We start from the raw sequence: 20,418 nt of genomic DNA on the forward strand, positions 1-20,418 counted from the left end.
CTCTCTACTTTGTGTAGATTCCTCAGAAGGGATGCTCCAATCCACATCCAGCAGATTAAAATCTCAAACGAGCAGCATTTCTCCCTTCTTCCCAAACTTTAGAATGTCCTCGATCTCTAACCAGTTCATCCGTTTAGGTTGGAGGCCTGTAGATCACACCACTAAAAATGGAAGCACCATCTTCTCTTTTTAGGACAATCCATAATGCTTCTTCTTTACCCCATGTTCCTTTGCAATTTAGTTGCTTGGATATTATTTTGACATACAGAGCTACTCCTTCCCCTTCTCTGTCCTTCCTTAACAAGTTATAGCCCGGGGTGGCCGCATCCCAGTCATGAGACTCCGTGAACCATGTCTCCGTGACAGCAACAATGTCCAAATCTGCCTCCACCTTTAGGGCCTGCAGGTCTGGAATTGTATTGTTCATACTACGAGCATTTGTGGTCATAGCTTTCCAGCTGCCCTTCCAAGTCGCCTTTTCTGTTGTTTTTGAACTGATTGTCTTCCCACTTCCTGTGTTGCTTGGGTTTGACATTCCAATTTCACTGGCCACCTCCTGTCACCCCCACTTCCAGTTTAAATGTCTGGTAATGTATGATCTGAATTTTTAACCTATCATCCTCTTTCCTGCCATAGACAAACGTAGGCCATTCTTACCATATAAACTTTTATTGCTCCATACATGGCCCCAGCTTCCAATGTATCCAAAACCATTTTCCTTACACCAGGATTTGAGTCAGACATTGAAATTGGCTATATATAAATTTTCCTTTCCCTTTCCATGAACTGCTCATACTTCTGAAAAGGCAACCGTTTTTGGCATGTGCCTAATCTTCTCCCCTACATTTGGAAATGCTTCCTGTACCGTTTGGACACTGTTTATAGTGAAGCAACTGGTTCCCAGATGGATGATAACATTGATATCCACGTTCTTTCTTCTATAATTGCATTGACTACCTGGTTTGCATTTCTATTAGTTGAGCATCCTGGAATGCATTTAACCATTGTGTCCCTATCAAATTGAGTTCCCAAATTTGTACCTGTGATGACCAAGTCTCCCAGAAGAAGCAGCTTTCTTTTATGACATTTGACCATGTTAGAGGGTTTCTGGGTAGATTGCGTGACTACTTCCCTTGTAGAAATCACTTCATGTTCTGTTGCTGGGGCTTCTTCATTTTCCAAAGCAGAAAAAGCATTACATAAGGGTAACAGTTGAGAGAGTGGGTGTCTCTTCATTGCAGGCCTTATTCTGCCAGAGCCAACTGTACTCCAGTTATTCCTGGGATTCTGAATCTTGGATGTCTGACTACTCTTCCAATAGCAGCCCTTTGTGCTATAAATTACAAACACAGTTATTTCAATACACTAGCCAGGAGTCTAAAACACTAGATAGAGATTTCAAAGCTAAAAATATAAAATAATCAAAAAAGTAATATACATCAACTGTGCACAGATTTAAAAAAATCAGTGTTTAAAATGTGGCAAGTGGCCCAGCTTCCTTGCCAAAAGTGGAACATGTTTTGGGTGTTGGTGAGTGGAATTCTTCTCTTTTGAACGAGTTTGGGACTCTGTGCTCCTTCTTTTCATAGCAGAGTGCTCACCCTGTTTTTCTTTGATTCCCATCATGCAATTTGAAAATCTTATGTTTAATACCAAAATGTGGAAAAAGAACCTACAAGCATTCACCTGCTGATGACATCATTGGTATGAAAAGCAGTGCAGAAAAGCCCAATGATGTCGTCATCTCAGGAACAATTGGTTCTATGATGGTATAACAGTGATAAAAATCCCTCTGGGAACAGCTAGTTACATGGCTTTTTTGTATTTTAATGAATGCATTTTGTGCTTCATTGCATGAGATTGGAGTGCCACTCTTAACACTTCTGGTGTCAGAAAGCTTGCAGACTCTGGATGTGCTTTGATCAATAACTGTTAAAGCAGTGATGTTTGTTTCAGGTATCTGATAGTGACCCTTTCATGCAAACTGGACAGGGAGGGACCTGGATTCATTTTCCACCCCTTCTGGTCAGCAGGGGCACGGGATGCTGCGTAGGTGGAATTCACAGTCCCTGGGTGGGGAGGGAATCCCAGTTATCGTGCATCATTGACACTTGATGGCTGGATTTAAGGCCCATGATTTCATGGTTCCAGAGGGAGCCTTGCTGCAATGGCTGGACTAAGTGAGTTGGAAAGAGATATAAAATACGGCAAAAAATCTCTGGGTAATTACAAATGTAAGCTTATGATATTGGATCCCAGCCTGTGTTCCAATGAGTTGGAAGCCCAAACGAGTGGGAAGAAATAAATATAGCAGACCATATTGACAAACTGAAGAGTAGTAAATCACCTAGACCGGATGGTATACACCCCAGGGTTCTGAAGGAACTAAAAAATGAAATTTCAGACCTATTACAAGTAATTTGTAATCTATCATTAAAATCGTCCATTGTACCTGAAGACTGGAAGATGGCCAATATAACCCTGATATTTAAAAAGGGCTTCAGGGGTGAACTGTGAAACTATAGACCAATGAGCCTGACTTCACTGCTGGGAAAAATTGTGGAAACTTTTTTATAAAGAAGAAAATCACAGAACATTTAGATAGACATTGTTTAATGGGACACAGCCAGCATGGATTTACCCAAGGGAAGTCTTGCCTCACAAATCTTCATTTTTTTTGAAGGGGTGAATAAACATGTGGATAAAAGTGAACCGGTAGATGTAGTGTATTTAGATTTTCAGAAGACATTTGACAAAGTCCCTCATGAGAGGCTTCTAAGAAAACTAAAAAGTCATGGGATAGGAGGTGATGTCCTTTTGTCAATTGCAAACTGGTTAAAGGACAGGAAACAGAGTAGGATTACATGGTCTGTTTTCACAGTGGAAAAAGATAAAAAGTGGAGTGCCTCAGGGATCTATACTTGGACTGGTGTTTTTTAATGTCTTTATTTATAAATGTTTTGGAAAGGGATACGATGAGTGAGGTTATCAAATTTACGGATGATGCAAAATTATGCAGAGTAGTTAAATCTCAAGTGGATTGTAATAAACTGCAGGAGGACTTTGTGAGGCTGAAAGTTTGGACGTCCAAATGGCAGATGAAATTTAATATAGAGAAGTGCAAGATGATGCATATAGGGAAAAATAACCCTTGCTATAGTTACCCGATGTTAGGTTCCATATTAGGACTTGCCACCCAGGAAAGAGATCTAGGCATCATAGTTTAAATTACATTGAAATCATCGGCTCAGTGTGCTGTGGCGATCAAAAAAGCAAACAGAATGTTAGGAATTATTAGGAAGGGAATGGTGAATAAAACAGTGGAGGTCATAATGCCTCTATATTGCTCCATGGTGAGACCGCACCTTGAATACTGGGTGCAATTCTGGTCACTGCATCTCAAAAAAGATATAGTTGCACTGGAGAAAATAAAGAGAAGGGCAACCAAAATGATAAAGGGCATGGAACGGCTGAATTGGTTAGAGCTATTCAGCTTGGAGAAGACACGACTGAGGGGAGGATATGATAGAGGTCTACAAAATCATGAAAGGACTTGAACAGGTAAATTTAAATCTGATATTTACTCTCTCAGACAATAGAAGGACTAGGAGGGACTCCATGAAGTTAGCTAGTAGTTCATTTAAAACAAATCGGAGAAAATTATTTTCCCTCAACCCATAATTAAGCTCTGGAATTCATTGCTAGAGGATGTAGTTACAGCAGTTAGTGTAACTAGGTTTAAAAAGGTTTGGATAGGTTCCTAGAGAAGAAGTCCATAAACTGCTATTAATTAATAAGGAATAGTAGCTTGGGATCTATTTAATGTGTGGGTACATGCCAGGTACTTGAAATCTGGAAAGAAATACGATGAGTGAGGTAATCAAATTTGCAGATGATACAAAATTATTCAGAGTAGTTAAATCACAAGCAGATTGTGATAAATTGCAGGAAGATCTTGTGAGATTGGAAAATTGGGCATCCAAATGGCAGATGAAATTTAATGTGGAGAAGTGCAAGGTGATGCAATGTTAGGTTCCATATTAGGAGCTACCACGCAAGAAAGAGATCTAGGCGTCATAGTGGATAACACATTGAAATCATCGGTTCAGTGTGCTGCGGCAGTCAAAAAAGTAAACAATGTTGGGAATTATTAGAAAGGGAATGGTGAATAAAACAGAAAATGTGATAATGCCTCTGTATCACTCCATGGTGAGACCGCACCTTGAATACTGTGTACAATTGCGATGGAGAAAATACAGAGAAGGGCGACCAAAATGATAAAGGGAATGGAACAGCTTCCCTATGAGGAAAGGCTGAAGAGGTTAGGACTTTTCAGCTTGGAGAAGAGACAGCTGAGGGGGGATATGATAGAGGTGTTTAAAATCATGAGAGGTCTAGAACAGGCAGATGTGAATCGGTTATTTACTCTTTCGGATAATAGAAGGACTAGGGGGCACTCCATGAAGTTAGCATGTGGCGCATTTAAAACTAATTGGAGAAAGTTCTTTTTCACTCAACGCACAATTAAATTCTGGAATTTGTTGCCAGAGAATGTGGTTAGTGCAGTTAGTATAGCTGTGTTTAAAAAAGGATTGGATAGGTTCTTGGAGGAGAATTCCATTACCTGCTATTAATTAAGTTGACTTAGAAAATAGCAACTGATATTACTAGCAACAGTAGCTTGGGATAGACTTAGTTTTTGGGTACTTGCCAGGTTCTTGTGGCCTGGATTGGCCACTGTTGGAAACAGGATGCTGGGCTTGATGGACCCTTGGTCTGACCCAGTATGGCAATGTCTTATGTTCTACGAAATGGCTTAGAACTAACCTCCACGCCTATCTCCCCCCGCCCCCCCCCCCCCCCCCTAAAAAGTACTGTATACAGGCGGTGGAAACATGATGACACTCTGTTCCAGCAGTAAGGCTGAATTGTTCATTTTTTTTTCTGATGCTTCTCTTTTAAATGTAGAAATGTACAACCTTTCAGGGAGTGTTAAGAAATCAGAAATACATTTTCAGGAAAATAAGGATGAGAATTCTGCCATGAATGCCTGACATCAATCACTTTGTTTTCTTCTGTTTTGTGGTTGCCTTGTGTGCATTCTGGATCTCTGCTGCTACATGACACGTTTTCCATGGCCTGTACACATGCCAGTCAAGAGTTTAGAATTAGATTTTCAAACTCACAATGGGGAGAGAAGAGAGAGGCAGCAGCACAAAAGGAAACCATACCATGTTGCTGCTTTGGGCTTGTTACAGTTGGGTGTTTATTTTGCATCGTGTTTTGTTAAAGGTTGTGCCGAGGGATATGCCCGCGATGCAACCGAGATTCAGAATATTCAGATCGCTGAGGGTGATGTTTGTAGAGTATTGCCAATTCCTATCTACATGGTGTTTCCCAGGCTCTTCACCTGTCCAACCTTACAGACCACCAACTTCAAGATCGGTAAGAAGCCACTGTTTTTCAAGCGTTTAAGAGCAGGTTGTAAAGAGAGAAAGCCCTGAATCTATAGTTGTCTGCTAGGCTCCTTCTCTTCCTGAGATATCCCAAGGAGTCGATCTGTGTAGAATAATTAGCATATCCTTTATTGCAGAAATTTGTCAGCTACAGCAAGACAGCATGACCACAGTTACAGGAAAGCAAGGCAAACACACTAAAAGCGCAGCTGTTGTCTTTGTGTTACCCATTAATGAGGAGATAATCTCCTGTATATTCTAAATCTCCATACATGGTACAAGTCAGCAGGTTAGCTACACCCTTTTCTGATGCGATATCACTACATTGATCTGATATTGATTGGAAATTGGTGTAATCATTTCAGAAATATTTAGTCTATGGGTCCATCCAGCAGATATAAGCTCGCAGAAGATCAGTATCTGTCCCAGCCTTGACCATACAGCTGGTCTGTTGCCAACACAGTGGAATTATCGTTTACTTATAAATTTTGTGTATCAGTGGGTATACATAGCCCCTTCTGTTCTCGTGGCTCTTTATGAGAGAAGTCGTTGTCTCCTGGCTGAAATGTCTTATTACCAGTAGATTCTCATTTCATTTTTTGAAGATCAAACCAAAGTTCTGCAGACAATTTTGAACAGTCCTCTGTTTAGCAAAGGTTAGGTGTGTGATCCTTTTTTCCAAGGAAAGCCACTGGCCCTGGAGCTATAAATTCCATCCATCGCCCACAGCAGACCAGACTCCCGTTTCTACAGTTCTCAACTCCAGTAATGTTCAGGTGTATCTCAGGTTGCATTGCTGTACAGAGGGTTTGATTAAATTTGTATTGAAAGACTTTTCTGTAACGTATAGTACAAATGCATTCTATTTTGTCACAGGTCACGTAGGTAACATAACCAATGTGTCACACACAGACCTTCCATGTAAAAATTCTCCAAGACCAGCCAGTCCCAATTACCTGTCATACTGTCTTAAATCAAAGCCTATCACAGTAAACCGTACGGGAATCTCACACGATGCTGTGGTACACAGATTTTGATTAAACTGCAATGTAAACTCTGTCCCTTTGCCTAACAAATATTCATCTTCCTAAACCTTGTAAAAACTGGTTCTGTTTTTTAGAGTCTGTGTGTGTGTCTCTTTCTAATAAAGCACCTATATCAAGATCAGTAAACCACTTCTGTACTGAAGGAGGCTCACTGTTTTTCCAATTGGAAGCAACACATTTTTGTATCACCAAGGGAAATAAACTTGACATAAAATTTTGAGAAAGTTTAGGGACAAATCAACTTCAAGTTTACTGGCCTAAAACCAAATATTTTTGCAGTTCTTTATAAGCTTCTTGTGCATTTAGGTTTGTTTTTATGGCAAGGAGAGAAGCCCACAGAATATAAGCTTTTTAATTTCTCTCTTATCTTGTCCTCAAGAGAATTTACAAATAAGGCTTAAAACCAAATAACTTTGAGCCAAAGTTAGTGTAGGTTCAACAGTTCACGCCTAACCCACAGGCTGATACAGTACAGTGCGTTCCGACGGAGCGCACTGTTAACCTGTCACTGGACACATGTTTTCCCTTACCCCTTATTCAGTAAGGGGTTGAAAATGGGCATCCAATCCGCCGAACCTAATAGCGCCCGCAACATACAAATGCATGTTGATGGCCCTATTAGGTATTCCTGCGCGATTCACAAAGCAAAATGTGCAGCCAAGCTGCACATTTTGCTTTCAGAAATTAGCGCCTACCCAAAGGTAGGCGCTAATTTCTTCGGGCACCAGGAAAGTGCACAGAAAAGCAGTAAAAACTGCTTTTCGTGCACCTCCGACTTAATATCATGGCGATATTAAGTCGGAGGTCCCGAAATTTTCCAAAAGTACAAAAGAAAAAAAAAAATTGAAGTCGGCCGGCGGCTGTCGGGTCGAAAACCGGACGCTCAATTTTGCCGGCGTCCGGTTTCCGAGCCCGTGGCTGTCAGCGGGCTCGAGAACCAACGCCGGAAAAATTGAGCGTCTGCTGTCAAACCCGCTGACAGCTGCTGCTCCGGTCCAGAAGGAGGCGCTAGAGATGCGCTAGTGTCTCTAGCGCCTCCTTTTGCCCGTTTTTACCGCCAGGCCTCACCCAGGAGAGTGGCCTGTGCGTGCGTCGGGAGAGCGGGCATTCGCCCGCTCTCTCGCGGACTTTACTATATCTGCCCAATAGTGTACGCAGCACTCGGTCCTGTACACAAGGATAAGTGGCACAGTACAGCCCCTGCAATAAGGAATAGTGACATAGCAGTCAACCCCCCACCCCAAGGATGAGTGACACAGCACATGGCCTCACCACAGTACAGTACCCACTCCCCACTCCTAAACACCCCAAGGATGAGCAATGGGGCATTCAGCCCTACTATGATACAGCCCCATACCCAAAGGGTAGGCAGTACAGCACTTGGCTCTGCCATAGTGCTGTCCCCCACCTCAAGAATGAGCATGCAACATTCAATCACAGTATGACCCTCACCTCAAGAACCAGTAGCCCAGCCCTCAAGCCTTCCACAGTACTCTCTCCCATCTCAAGGATGAGTGACCCAGCAGTTGGCTTCATCATATTTCTTGCCCCACTCTTCCCATCACTCTGCCTGGCATGGCATGGCACTCCCTCCACCCACCCCCCCCCCCCAAACCCAAGGATGAATGATATCATTCGACACCGCCATACTTCCTCTCCTCCTGAAGCCAAGGACGAGTGACTCGACACTCTGCCCTGCCACAGTACATCCTATTCTCCCCCCAACTCCAGTCCAAGGATAAGTGACGCAGCACCCCCACCGCAGGGATGACTGATGCCACCCTTGGCCCTGCCATGGTATGCCCCTTTCCCCAAGAATGTGTGACATTGCATTTGGCCCTACCACAGTATGCCTCTTTCCCCAAGAATGAGTGATGCAGCGGTCTGGTATTGCCCTGCCACGGTATGTCCCCAAGGATGTGCGTTGCAGAATTCTGCCTTTCCCCATCTCCCATTATACTGTAAAGAAAGAGGATATGAATGTCCAGCATAGTGAGAACTTTGGAATGATTGTTGTCGCTCAATATATTAGACTAGCCGTTAAGCCTGTAACAACGGGCTATATTTAAACTTTTTTTTTTCGGTCCATTTCCTTCCCACTTCCTCCCCCCTCTAGTCTCCCTCCCACCTCCCCCCTCTATTCTCCCTCTCCTCCCTCTCCCCTCCCCTCACCTCACTCTCTCCTCCCTCACCCCTCCCCTCACTCTCTCCTCCCTCACCCCTCCTCTCACTCCCCTCCCCTTTCAGCTCATCCACAACCGGCAGACAGGGGTTGTCCCTCCCTCCCGTGCGCATCGCCGCCGCTACTGCTCCTCCCTGCCTCGCGTGCGTGCCGCTACTGCTCCTCCCTCCCTCCCTCCCTCGCGCGCGTGCCGCCGTTCCTGCTTCTCCTGCTTGTCGCCACCGTTCCTGCTTCTCCTGCTTGTCGCCGCCGCCGCTCCTGATGGTTGCTGCTGCTGCCGCCGCCGCTCCTGCTCCTAAGGAGCAGGCGCCATTTTTTTTTTCCGGGCACGCTCTGCGCTGGCCGACGTGCTCGCATGCGCGGTAGAGCTGCTCTCTACTGCGCATTTGCGGCACGTCGGTCAGGGCTCCCTTATCTAGTAGATTGCAAAGGTTGAAAACCTGGAATTATACAATTATTACTCCTGGGGGAATTCTGCACAAAAAAATTTAAAATTCTGTGCACAAAAACTTAAAATTCTGCAAACTTTATATTGGTCAAAATAACACAATTTACATGACAGTCTTTAAGTAATTACATTTTAAATTAATACAGAAAAAAGTTATTTCCTAGCGTGTAGCAGATGGAATCAGGACCAATGGGTGTAGTGTACTCCTGATAGCAGTTGGAGACGGAGTCAGATTTCAGTCTTGACATCTGCACCCGTACATATACCCCTGCAGGAAGCTCTGCTTTTCAGTATTTTCCGTCTTCATAGCAGTTCGGGACTCTATACACACTTGCTCAGCATTAGAGTATTCAAACCAAAGAAAGAAAATTCCAAACAAAGAAGAAATCTTACCTCTCCAGACGAGCCCCGCTCTCCTGCGGTGATTCCTAAGGGTCCCTCCCCCAGTTGAGATTTCCTGAGGTGATTTCCAAGATCCCTCAGAGGTAGGCCTCTGTCCGGTAGCCAGTTCCCAGCGTGGACTTAGCCCCCGGCAACGGGAGCGGCTGAGAGGCAGCGGGTGCAATACAGAGTGCAGCGGTGAAGGTACTTCCATCTCCCCTTGCAGCCAGAGACTGCCCGGAACGATACCGGGAAACGCCGAGACAAGGTAAGGTGGAAACTTATTTTTCTAAGTCTCCGGTCTCCGAGGCTTGTAAAAATTCTCCAAGATCAGCCAGTCCCAATTACCTGTCATACCGTCTTAAATCAAAGCCTATCACAGTAAACCGTACAGGAATCTCACACGATGCTGTGGTACACAGATTTTGATTAAACTGCAATGTAAACTCTGTCCCTTTGCCTAACAAATATTCATCTTCCTAAACCTTGTAAAAACTGGTTCTGTTTTTTTAGAGGCTGTGTGGGTGTCTCTTTCTAATAAAGCACCTATATCAAGTTCATTAAACTACTTCTGTACTGACGGAGGCTCACTGTTTTTCCAATTAGAAGCAACACATTTTTGTATCACCAAGGTACAGACACTTGCCAGCGTCTGTACCATCAGATTGATCAGCCCAGGCCGGGCTAGACCCCGATCGGATACGAGGGTCCTCCCACGTGGAGACCCTCTAATGTGGTTGCCATCTTGCTAGCGTGGTTGTCGACGCCATTTCGCCGCTCTTTCCGCCTAACTGAACCATGCGCACAGGGCAAGCCAGGCGCACAAGTTATTTGTGCACACAGCGGCACACGCATAGGTGCCGTACGCACAGCTACATGCACAACTGTGCCGGGCGCACAAGTTAAGGCTTGTGCGCACAGCGATATGCGCATTGCAGTGAGCGCGCATCCTGGCCTACACGCACATCTTGAGCACACCCGGAGTGCATAGCTAAGCCTCCCGGCGCGCACATTAAACGCACATACTGGGGTTTCAACGACCTACGCGCCAAAACCATTGCACCACCGGCCTAGAAAACCAAGGCACACGCCCTCTGCCCATTCTGCCACATAAGAGCGGCACAGCATGAGGAGGCCGCAGCTCTTTGTCTACAGTGCGAGGAGAACCTGGACAAGGCCCTCCCTAGCCAGTTCAGGAATCCGGATCCACCGATAGTACCCCGGACTCTCTATCCCCAAACGGGGTCCCTGGGGAACGCAGTGGCCTTTAATCTAGACCCAGGATCCTTCTCCTGGGTAGAATTCTTTAAGGCTCTACACACGTTTGTCCACATGCAGCCACCACCGATGGCACAGACACATCCGCCGCCAGAGGACCCTTGCCTCCCAGGGCCCTCCAGGCCTTCCAGTGATATGTTCCCCCCCGGTCACAAACCTCACTATAGGGACACAGACACCTTGGACGAGGATCAAGACCCCCCCAGAGGAAGGGGAAATACCTCCAGGAACGGAACCTTACCGAACCATGAGGCACTTCTTCTCCAAAGACGAGATACCAGATCTCGTGGCTCTCAGCTTGAAGGAGCTCACCATTCCAGGTAGGAGTGCCACAGAGGAACCAAAGACGAACCCTCTCCTAGAAGGGCTCAGTCAGGCCTCCCGCCATTTCCCCTTGCTGCAAGCTGTACAACAGCTGATCAATTTGGAATGGGAGGTCCCAGAGGCCAGTTTCAAAGGGGGGGGGGGCGGGCCCTGGAAGCCCTATGTCCACTGAAACCCTCGGCCAAAGATCTACTAGTGTTCCCCAAAGTGGATGCCATGGTCTGCGGGGTCACAAAGCGCGCTACCATTCCAGTTGAGGGAGGAGCAGCACTCAAGGATGCCCAGAACAGATGTCTGGAATCCATCCCTAAACAGTCATTCGACGTATCAGCTATGTCACTACAGATTGCTGCCTGCTGTGCCGTGGTAACACGCCTGCTTATCCATGACCAGGAACGCCGCCATGCCTGGTGAAGCACCAGAACCAGCGGTATCCTTCCTCACTGATGCAACCTCTGATCTGGTACCTTCAGCCAGGGGCATCTCATCCATAGTGGCAGCCAGAAGGCAACTCTGGCTCCGAAGTTGGTCAGCCGACGTGACTCCAAGACTAAACTCCCTTATCTAGTAGATGGGAGGGGATCCATGGCTGGGGAACCCCAGCCATGGATCTCCTGGCAACCTGGTCTAACGCCCAAGTTCCCAAATTCTTCAGTCGCAGACTAGAACCACAATCCCAAGGGATTGATGCCCTCGTCCAGACCTGGCCACGTGAAGACCTGCTATACGCCTTCCGCCCCCCCCTCCTGTGGCCACTACTGGGCAGGATCATCTGCAAGATAGAGCACCACAGGGGACTAGTACTTTAGTGGCCCCAGACTGGCCAAGAAGGCCGTGGTACGCACACATGCGAAGACTCATGACTGGGAGCCCTCTCCCTCTACCTCCACACAGGGATCTGCTCCAGCAAGGCCCGATCCTCCACGAAGACCCAACTTGATTCTCTCTTACAGTCTGGCCATTGAGAGGACACTCTTGAAGAAGAGCGGATACTCAAGGGCGGTGATTGACACCTTACTCCGAGCACGCAAGTTCTCCACATTGCTAACCTACATACGAATATGGAGAATATTCGAAGCCTGGTGTGAAGACCATGACATCCTTCCGCGGACAGCAAAAATTCCCACAATCCTGGAATTCCTGCAGGACTGCTTACAGAAGGGGTTGTCCCTCAATTCCATCAAGGCTCAGGTGGCCGCGTTGGCATGCTTCAGAACCAAAGTGGAAGGCATTAGCCTAACATCTCATCCGGACGTCTCCCGCTTCCTGAGAGGGGTCAAGCAGATCCGTCCACCCTTAAGGTGGCCGGTACCCCTATGGAACCTCAATCTAGTACTAGACGTCCTAGCGGGAGCCTCCTTCACACCTATCCGCGGTCTGTCTCTATGACTACTAACCTTGAAGACCGCATTTCTAGTGGCAATATGTTCGGCCCGTCGCATCTCCGAACTTCAAGCACTATCCTGCCGGGAACCCTTTCTCAGGTTCACGCCGGTATCCATACAGCTACGCACTGTCCCCTCCTTCCTTCCAAAGGTGGTTTCTCACTTCCGTCTAAACCAAACCATCTCGCTACCATCTCCAGATGAGCACGAGGGCTCGGAAGAATCTTGCCGTCTTCGCCACCTTAATGTTGGCAGACTCCTAGCCCGATACCTGGAAAGGTCGGAACCCGTACGAAAGACGGACCACCTATTCGTCCTTCACAGCGGGAAGAAACAAGAAGTGGCCTCGTGGGCAACCATAGCCCACTGGATCAAAGAAGTAATCAAGGCAGGCAAGCCTCCACCTCTACAAGTCAAGGCCCATTCCACCAAAGCCCAGGCAGTGTCCTGGGCAGAAACCAAGATGCTGTCATCCACTGAGATCTTTTGGGCGGCGACATGGTCCTCTATTCACACCTTCGCCAGGTTCTACCGCCTGGATGTTCAAGCTCCGGAGGACACAGCATTCGCAAGGACAGTTCTAAGTGGGCCATGGGCAGCCTCCCACCCGGCTCGGGAGTAGCTTTCGTACATCCCATTGGTCCTGAATCCATCTGCTACACACTAGGAAATGGAGAAATTACTTACCTGATAATTTCGTTTTCCTTAGTGTAGACAGATGGATTCAGTATCCCGCTATGCACGAAAACCTGCCGCTATGCACGAAAACCTCGGGTGTCCGTTCCTGAGAGCAAGACAAACACGGGTAAGCCACGCTTCCCTTCAGCTAGGACACCCACAGTTACCGGGTATTGGTGTTTCTCCGTTGAGGGCACTGATGGTCTTCAGCTATAGTCCACGTCAACCAGTTCAAGTTAATCACGTTTCTCAAGTTATTCAAGTTAAACAAAGTTAACCAAGTTAATCAAATTATCCACACATACTTATATCCACAATTGCTTTGCGAGGAGAATACTGAAGAACAGAGCTTCCTGCAGGGGTATATGTACTGGTGCTGACGTCAGATTGAAATCTGATCCGTCTCCAACTGCTATCAGGAGCACACTATACCCATTGTTCCTGAATCCATCTGTATACACTAAGGAAACGAAATTATCAGGTAAGTAATTTCTCCATTACTTAGAGATGCAGAATTTCCCTAGAAATTCACTGTAAGAGTGTCCCTTCCTCTCGCTCTCCCTACTCCCCTGGCCACTTTTCCCTCTCAGGCCCCGAACTCCTCCACCTGCCAGTATCTCTCCCCTCCACCTCTAGGCTCAACCCCTTTTACTCTATCACCAGTCCCAGAGTTTGACCCCGTTCTCAGTACTTCCACTCACACAGGCTCCCTCTGTCCCTCTCTCTCTCACACACATGCTCCCTCTCTCTAGTACACATACACACCCCCTCATACAGGCTCCCTCACTCTCTCGCACACACACACACATCCCCATATACAGGGCCCTCTCTCTTGCATACACACCCACACAAGCTCCCTTTCTCTCTCACGCATACATCCTCACACAGGCTACCTATGTCTCTCTCTCACGCATCCCTTCACCCAGGCTCTGTCTCACACATTCACAATCCCTTCACACAGGCTAGCACCCTCACATACACACGATCCCTTTTTCATACACACGAGCTCCCAATCTCCTCAAATTGGCTCCCTCTCTGGCACCCACACTCAAGCATCCCCCCCCCATGCTCTCCTTCGCATCCTCCTGCTCACCTACCTGCTTTCTCTCGCACCTGCTCCCCTTTCTCACACACACACATTCACTGTCACCGGGGCCTTAATCTTTGCCGCAAACGGCACGCGTCCCAAAGCATACGGGGGCCTCATTTTCACTGCGATCGGCGTGCTGGGGCCTTCATCTTGGCGTACTCCGTTCGCAGCACGCCGGGGTCTCCTCTGCCATTTTCTGGCAATTCTGCGTAGGGGGGAATTCTGTGCTCTGCAATAGCGCAGGACTAAATTATACTTATCTGCTGAAAAAGCAAGTAGTCTGCAAGCTGAAAAGCTGTTATGTTTTTATGATTAATCTGTATAGTGCTTTTGTTAATGACAGAAATTATTGGTACATGAAACAATACACCAGTAGCTGTGCTGTACAATGAAAGATGGTTACAATCTGTGCCCATCTCTAACACTGCAGGATGCTGCCTGAAATGGAGTCAAGTTCAATTTTAAGGGACAAACAGAACAGCAGTAGAAAAATGTTAAATCCCAATAAAAGTCACTAGAGCTTCCTTTTTGATGTTACTTAGGACAGAGTTAAACATCTTGTGGCCCCCAGAGTGCAGTCACTAACTCTCTCTCTTGCTGGTGGCTGCTTTGAGACATTTTCTCCTAAAACACTCACCCAACCAGCTCCAGTCTCTCTTCTATTGCTCTTACCAAACTCTCTCCTCTCTCTCTCTTCCCCAAGCCCCCTCTGGCCAGCAGGAGAAGAGCAGTTAAGGTGGGCTGCTCTCCTGCTGCCAGCTGAGATAAGGGGAGAATAATTTAAAGCTGAAGGTTTTTTTAAAGTGCCTTTTCCACGCATGCCGGCTATGCTCTCCTATTTCTGACCTGTTCTTAAAGTTTCATAGACTGCGCTCTCCGGCTCCCTGCCCAAGAATTGACGCATCTGAGTGAGTTTGAGCCAAGCTGTGCCCATACTCCCACGCCGTTCTCATTCTTGCAAGAGGGCTATATTACAACCCCGATCCTAACCCCTCGCCCCTTAAATTCCCTGTTAAAATAATTATTTTCATTTTCTGCATCACATGCTTTCCCATCAACTAGTAAGAACCAAACCTCCACTCGGCACTGCTCCTATCTATGAACCTTCAAATTCTTTTTACAGAGTCCTGATTTCACTTTCTTGCGAAAATAATAATTTAAGTCAACTCGCAATTCTAGCAGGATTGAGTTCCATAAGTAAGGCCCTGTGCTGTGTACTGGTCAATTTAACTTGTCAAGCTAGGCACCACCCGTAGATCCTGTTATGTGGACTGAAGAGGTCTTTCAGCAAGTCAGCCAGATACCTAGGAATACCCGAGCCACAAACTCTAAAAATTGTACAATCACACACAAAGCCTTAAACATCACACTCTGCTCAACTGGCAGCCAATGCAACTTAAAAGGAAGAGGTTTAGTATGGTCCAATCTACATGTAACACAGAAGGTGAGACCTTGCCTTTTAAAGGGCCAAATCAAAGCATGCTGATTCCTGTTAGTAGCGTGGAAATAAAGGTCAAGAAATAATAAAAACAAAAATATAAGGCAATACCTTTATTTTTTTATATTGGGCAGATTTTAATACATTTCTTGACCAGCATTCGGGAGCCATTTACACTCCCTTCCTTGAGTCAGAATCGCAGAAGCTAGTCAAGAAATGCATTGTCAGTCCAGTAAAAATGTCACCTTTTATATATTTATTTTTATATGCTCTGTATTCAGATGGAGTAACACGGCAATCCCACTAGTAGGACTTGTTTTCCACCAGGCACCTACTTGCTGTTAGGCTGAGCTCAGGTTTCAATTGGGGCCGATGCAATACAGTGCGCTCAGCCGAGCGCGGGATAAATAGGCGCTAATTCACCCCCTAATGCAATAGGGGGATTAGCGCCTATTTAACGCGCTCCCAACATGGAGTGAATGAGAGAGCGCTCATCACATGCAAATGCATGAGAATGAGGCTATTACTCAATCACTCCGTGTGCAAAAAGAGCAGGTGTTAATAGCTGAGTGCGGGTAAAAGAAGCACAGAAAAGCAAACAAAAACTGTTTTTCTGTACTTCTTTTTTTAAAGTAAAAAAAATAAAATAACTCTGCAGACCTCCGAGGTATGAAGACCAATGCCGGTAAACTCTGCGTCAGTTTTCATAACTGGCCATCTGCCAGTAATAAAAATGGCTGCCGATTAAACCCTTGCGTTTAACAAAGCGGACATTAAAGTCAGCGCCCGCTTTCCGTGAACATTATTGCATCGGCCCCTTAGTAACCCTCCATCCTACCCTGTAACCTTTAAAATTTGAACAAAACCATGCAGTGTCTCATCGGCAAATGCCATGTGTGGCTCCCAGGAAGAGGGGGGGAGGGGAAACAGCATGAGGTTTAATCTCCCCTTCCAGTGCAAATAACCAGATGTTTCTCTCTTGCAGAGTTTGAGGTGAATGTGGTGGTGATCCTTCAGGACGACAGTCTCATCACTGAGAACTTCCCCCTGAAGTTGAACAGAATGTGACCAAGTGAAGGCCGGGCAGGGCTCCCGTGGGTCTGAGCCCGTAAGGACTGTGCCACAGAAGCTGTCCCTGTGACTGAAAGAGCAAGTTGAATAAAAGAAATAGCACAAACTTTTGCCAAGGAGAACAGTTTGTGCTGTGCTGCTTGGTGTACATACTTTGCAGCCACCAGGAGCCAACGTGGCAGAAAACGTCATGGGTGCCTCAGAGGGTAGTGGCATCTAAAAGAGGGCTGAGAGGCGTGTTGCAGGCAGTCTCCAAGCCCTCCAGCCGTCGACATAGCTGGCCGTCCTTCCTTCTTGGAGCCTTTTCATTTTATACACGTCTCGGATCGTTCAAAGTTTTGTCTAAAAATGCTGTGTTTTAACCTCAGCTTTGACTTTGTTCACGTGCTTCCCCCCTGTTTTGGAAGCGCCGTGCCATGTGGCACTGAGATAGGTGCAGAGTGCCCCCAGCTTTTCACACCCAGTGGGGTGGGTCTTGCTGCCATCCCTGCAGTATAAAACGGAGGCTCCCACCAGCAGCAGGAAGTTACACACAGGGGGGAGCTCACTTGTAGTCCTATTTGAATTTGCAACCTGTCCGCTCTGGGACAAAGCTCCCCCTGAGCTTTGCACCAGTTCTCCAAGCAAAAGTAGATGTGCTGTTCTCTTTGAAAATTGCATTTAGTTGGCGTGTGCAGCAAACTCTTAGGCCTGCTTCTTGTGTGGGTAAAATCTTCCTTATTAAAGTAAGTACGTAAGTTTGCACATGTACTCTTCCTCGCCTGCTCTGAACACACTCCCAGGATCCCCTCCTCTCACACGGCTAAATGCGTACAGTTTCTGGAGCAATGTACAGACTTTTAGCTGCACTGAGGATGAGGCTGTCATTTTCCCCTTTCTGATCAAGAAGTCTGCTTGAATTCTGCTTGTGCAATGGTCTCTCACAATCTTTCTGCATGGGCAGTCAGACTGTGCAGGAGCCAGGAGCTCTGTCGCTGTTCACATTCGCTTGCTTGGGCTCTGGTTTTCCCTGGATCACAACTTCAGTCTGGTGGAGGTTCTCGATCAGAGCCATGCCCTAAGCATATTATGTTATGTCCAGGGGAGAAAGTCTTTGTGTTCAGCATTTGACTTGAGCACTCAAGATGGAGCACACACTGACCCACAACATAAGCTGAAATCAAGGTTAGAAATCAATTGAGCAGCTGTTCATTATATGCACTGGAGCATCCACTAACACTGACGGTGGATAGGGGAAGGGGAGAATTCATCTCCTTTATAATTACTAACAATAATTCAACTGAACTCAATCACAGCCTCTGGTTTCCTGCAGCAGATTTTGTAAGATTCGGAAGCAAGAATTAGTGAATTCTCTGGCAAACTTGCATAATTTTTCATAAAGGTTCACATCTCTCACTATGCAAAAAAGTTAATTATTTCTAATCTTTCACATTGTTTTAAACAGTAATTAAACCATAAACAGATCCAAACTTTACCATGCTCAGAACTCCCCTATTTACCAAGCACTGTAAGTTATAAATTGTAACTGTGCAATGTCACTTTTCTTTGCAGCCATGTTCTTGAGAGAGTCTTTTGTCTTTCTGAGAAGATAAGCTTGTGTGCTGGGCTTAGCAGAGTTTCTCATGCCTTTGTTTGACATCTGTGCCATCTCTGCCAACTGTAGGACAGTAGCAGCTGCAGCCTTTCAAAATCCATGCAGGTCTTTGTCAACAGGTGTACGCTTGGCACCACAAGCTGGTGTCTAAAGGGAAAATTCTTGTAAAGCAACATCACTCCATCCAGGAATTATACCAAAATCATCTTTTGTTTGTCTTAAAAAAGAGACCTTTGAGGGCTCAGTCACTCTGCTTGCACTGTCTCCTCCAGTCTCCCCCACTCCCTCCTTGTTCCTGCCAGGAGGAGGAGGACGGGTGGCTGCCTCTGGCCCTACCTCAGCCACACTGTTTTCCCTAAGGTTGCCATGAAAGCCCATACTGCTTCATCTTCTGCCCCCTTGCCATAAGTGGCAGTGAATGGGAATTAGCGCAGGTTCTGATGGTCTGGAGGTTAGGAGGAAGGGAGCCAGGCTAAATAAATAAACCCAAATAAATCCATGCAAGGGATTTCAGAGCATCTTATGTAGGACTGCTTCTTCCACCACGCCTTCTCTTCTTCCTCGGAAAGAGTTCAGTGTCGAGACAAAGGATCTTCAGGCTTTAAACATATACACACACTTAAATCAGTTAAATTAAACCTCGATGCTGCCTTTAACAACTCTATTCATGACACAATTCACAGTCGGCTCATTAAACAGGTGATGGATTGATCCTTTTACTGCTTCATGGATCTGATACTGTATGTGATATAAAGAGATATGTATGCACTTCATTATCTGCTAAATGGATCTAATTAAGTAATAACTAACAACAATCATTAAATACTCAAATGGCTTTGCAGTAGGGAATTTGCTGATTAAGAATATGTCTGTATACGCACACAACGTATCTGTACACCTCAGACTTTATTCATTCTGTTTCACACACAGACTGGGGAAAAGTTGTAGTTCACTACAAGATAAATTGACTTTTTTCTACAGAAATGTTTCCCCACCAGTTTGTGCAGCAGTATAGATGTGTCACACCGGAGTGCCATTGGCCCCACACAGACGCCACTCGTGCTTGCATGCATAGGTGTGGCATGCTGTTGTGTTACATATATGCAAGCTGGCTGCAGTCATGCATAGGTGTGTCACAGAGCAGCCAGCTGCTGCCATTCATGCACAGGTGTGCCATGGTGGATGCAGGCACAGGTAAGTCATAGAGCAGTGATGGGCCGTGGTGCAGGCAGAGGCCATTAGACATAAGCAGGAGGGCTGTTGAAATTTCCAAAATTCCAAATTATGCAGCAAATTTCAGGTTAATGCACTGAATCCAGACTTTCTCAAAAATGTGCTCAAGATTTAAACTGGTTTTTAATGACTTTGATCAGAAAGCTGCAAAGTATTCCAACAGTTTATAACTCATTTCACCAGCCAGGGGTATAAAAAATATATATTTTCCGAGCGTGTAGCAGATGGACTCAGGACCAATGGGTATAGTGTACTCCTGATAGCAGTTGGAGACGGATCAGATTTCAATCTGACGTCAGTCCTAGTACATATACCCCTGCAGGAAGTGCAGTACTTAAGTATTTTCCATCTCCATAGCAGTTAGGGACTCTATGCATGCTAGCACAGCGTTAGAGTAAATTTTACCAAAGAAATCCAAATTAAGAAGAAATCTTACCTCTACAGATGAGCCCCGCTCTCCTGCAGTGACACCCGTTGGGTCCTTTCCCCAGTTGAGATTTCCCGAGGTGATTTCCGCGATCTCTCGGAGGTAAGCCTCGGTCCAGCGGCCGACCCTCGGTGGGGACCTAGCCCCCAACATCAGGTGAGGCTGAGAGGCAGCAGGTGCAACCTCGAGCGCGGCGGTGAAGGTATTTTCCTTCTCCCTTCGCAGCCGGAGACCACCCGGAATGAAACTGGGAAGCGCCGAAACAAGGTAAGGTAGAAATCTATTTAAAAGTCTCCGGTCTCCGAAGCTCGAGGAGACGCACAGGTTGCCAGCCGGGACCAGTGCCACCGGGTTGATCAGCCCTAGCAGGGCTAGACCCCGGTCTGA

At 46.3% G+C, this 20,418-nt stretch overlaps 1 protein-coding gene across 3 annotated transcripts in view; it reads left to right on the forward strand.

The window, feature by feature from the left end:
• The window catches only part of VPS26C (VPS26 endosomal protein sorting factor C), a 92,712-nt gene extending 73,506 nt beyond the window's left edge, over positions 1–19,206 (forward strand). For all 3 annotated transcript variants that reach the window (XM_029603458.1, XM_029603456.1, XM_029603457.1), the window contains 2 exons: positions 5,293–5,445; positions 16,692–19,206. In XM_029603458.1, coding sequence (XP_029459318.1) covers positions 5,293–5,445; positions 16,692–16,774 — 236 coding nt within the window. In that variant the 3' untranslated portion in view covers positions 16,775–19,206. The remainder of the gene's footprint in view (positions 1–5,292; positions 5,446–16,691) is intronic.
• The last annotated feature ends 1,212 nt before the right edge of the window (positions 19,207–20,418 follow it).

The sequence above is a fragment of the Rhinatrema bivittatum genome, chromosome 5 (genome assembly GCF_901001135.1).
Source record: "Rhinatrema bivittatum chromosome 5, aRhiBiv1.1, whole genome shotgun sequence".
Taxonomy (NCBI): Eukaryota; Metazoa; Chordata; class Amphibia; order Gymnophiona; family Rhinatrematidae; genus Rhinatrema; species Rhinatrema bivittatum.